This window comes from Fusarium odoratissimum (assembly GCF_000260195.1).
Source record: "Fusarium odoratissimum NRRL 54006 unplaced genomic scaffold supercont1.355, whole genome shotgun sequence".
Classification (NCBI taxonomy): Eukaryota; Fungi; Ascomycota; class Sordariomycetes; order Hypocreales; family Nectriaceae; genus Fusarium; species Fusarium odoratissimum.
The window spans coordinates 271-1,359 of NW_022159041.1; the positions used below are offsets into that span (position 1 = coordinate 271).

The 1,089-nt window shown below is 47.3% G+C and overlaps 1 protein-coding gene across 1 annotated transcript; it reads left to right on the forward strand.

The window, feature by feature from the left end:
• Positions 1–330: 330 nt before the first annotated feature.
• On the forward strand, positions 331–654 carry FOIG_16943 (uncharacterized protein; the record flags this gene model as incomplete). Its single annotated transcript, XM_031218423.1, has 1 exon — positions 331–654. One exon carries the CDS (start codon positions 331–333, stop codon positions 652–654), a length of 324 nt encoding a protein of 107 aa, XP_031051863.1.
• Between the last annotated feature and the right edge of the window lie 435 nt (positions 655–1,089).

The window sequence follows — 1,089 nt, forward strand, 5'->3', positions numbered from 1 at the left end:
ATTTAGAATTGAATCTGAACAAGAGTTGACGTGTTTCGAGCCCATCACCTCGCTACCAAGAACGATAACCAAGATTGTAGCATCTTCCTTCTCCCAAGACATATCATTCATGTAATAGGAAAGATATGGTGGACACGACTTAGTGGTAAGCCAAACTAGTCTGGTAGAGATCGGTGTTTTGTTCTCAGATTCTGCAACCCGTTGCCGCCATCTAAAGCAAGAAAACCCCTCGATAATACCGCTACCTGTTGTGATGATGTCGAGTTTCGCGCCCAGATATATGTAGGGAGAGAGAGGTGCGCGGAAAGGTCCGTGGTATTGAAGTGAACCATGGTTTTTTCTACCTTCAAGGGTCGAACGTGGGAGCAGCACCGTAGCTTCACACCCCCCACTATCTCTCGCTGCGACATAAGCTGCCCTGTAAAAGGTCCCGGAGGTTTCGATGTAAAAGTCATGCTTACTATCAGGTACCCGAAACTTCAATTCTACCGCTTCTTTCATGTCAAGCGAGTCATCAATGCCGACGGCAAGTATGGCATTTGGCATACTGTATGGGCGCCAGAGGCTGTGAATTCCGGTGACCCCAAAACATACAGTGGCCAACACAAGCAACAAACACGAGATAGACTGCAAGAGATGGATTGTGCCGCCTAGTATGCCGATGATTGCAATAACGCCATGAAAGGTTCGATGAACCCTTTCTGTCATGTTAAACGACCGCACCAGGCTGCCAACCAAGGCTAACGAAGTCTGCGAGAGGCATTTAATAACCTTACATACAATTGGACACGTCCGCACGGCTTACCAGGAAACCCATAATACAGCCTATCAAGCTATTCCACGAAGCTAGATGATTATGCTTAGCAATCAAGCTTTCGCGAAATTTGGCGAGACTTACTCAGGCCCGAGACGAGGAACAGTGAAGTTGCGACGTGGACTTCCATTTCATACCAAGCTATCCATGCGAAGAGGGTATGCGCCCAGAGGACTTGGTGCTGGTGTTGTTTGATTACGCAGGGATGCTGAGTGCAGTTAACAATTGATTGTTATTATTGTTGTTATTGACTCCTTGCAGTCGAAGGGCCTTTG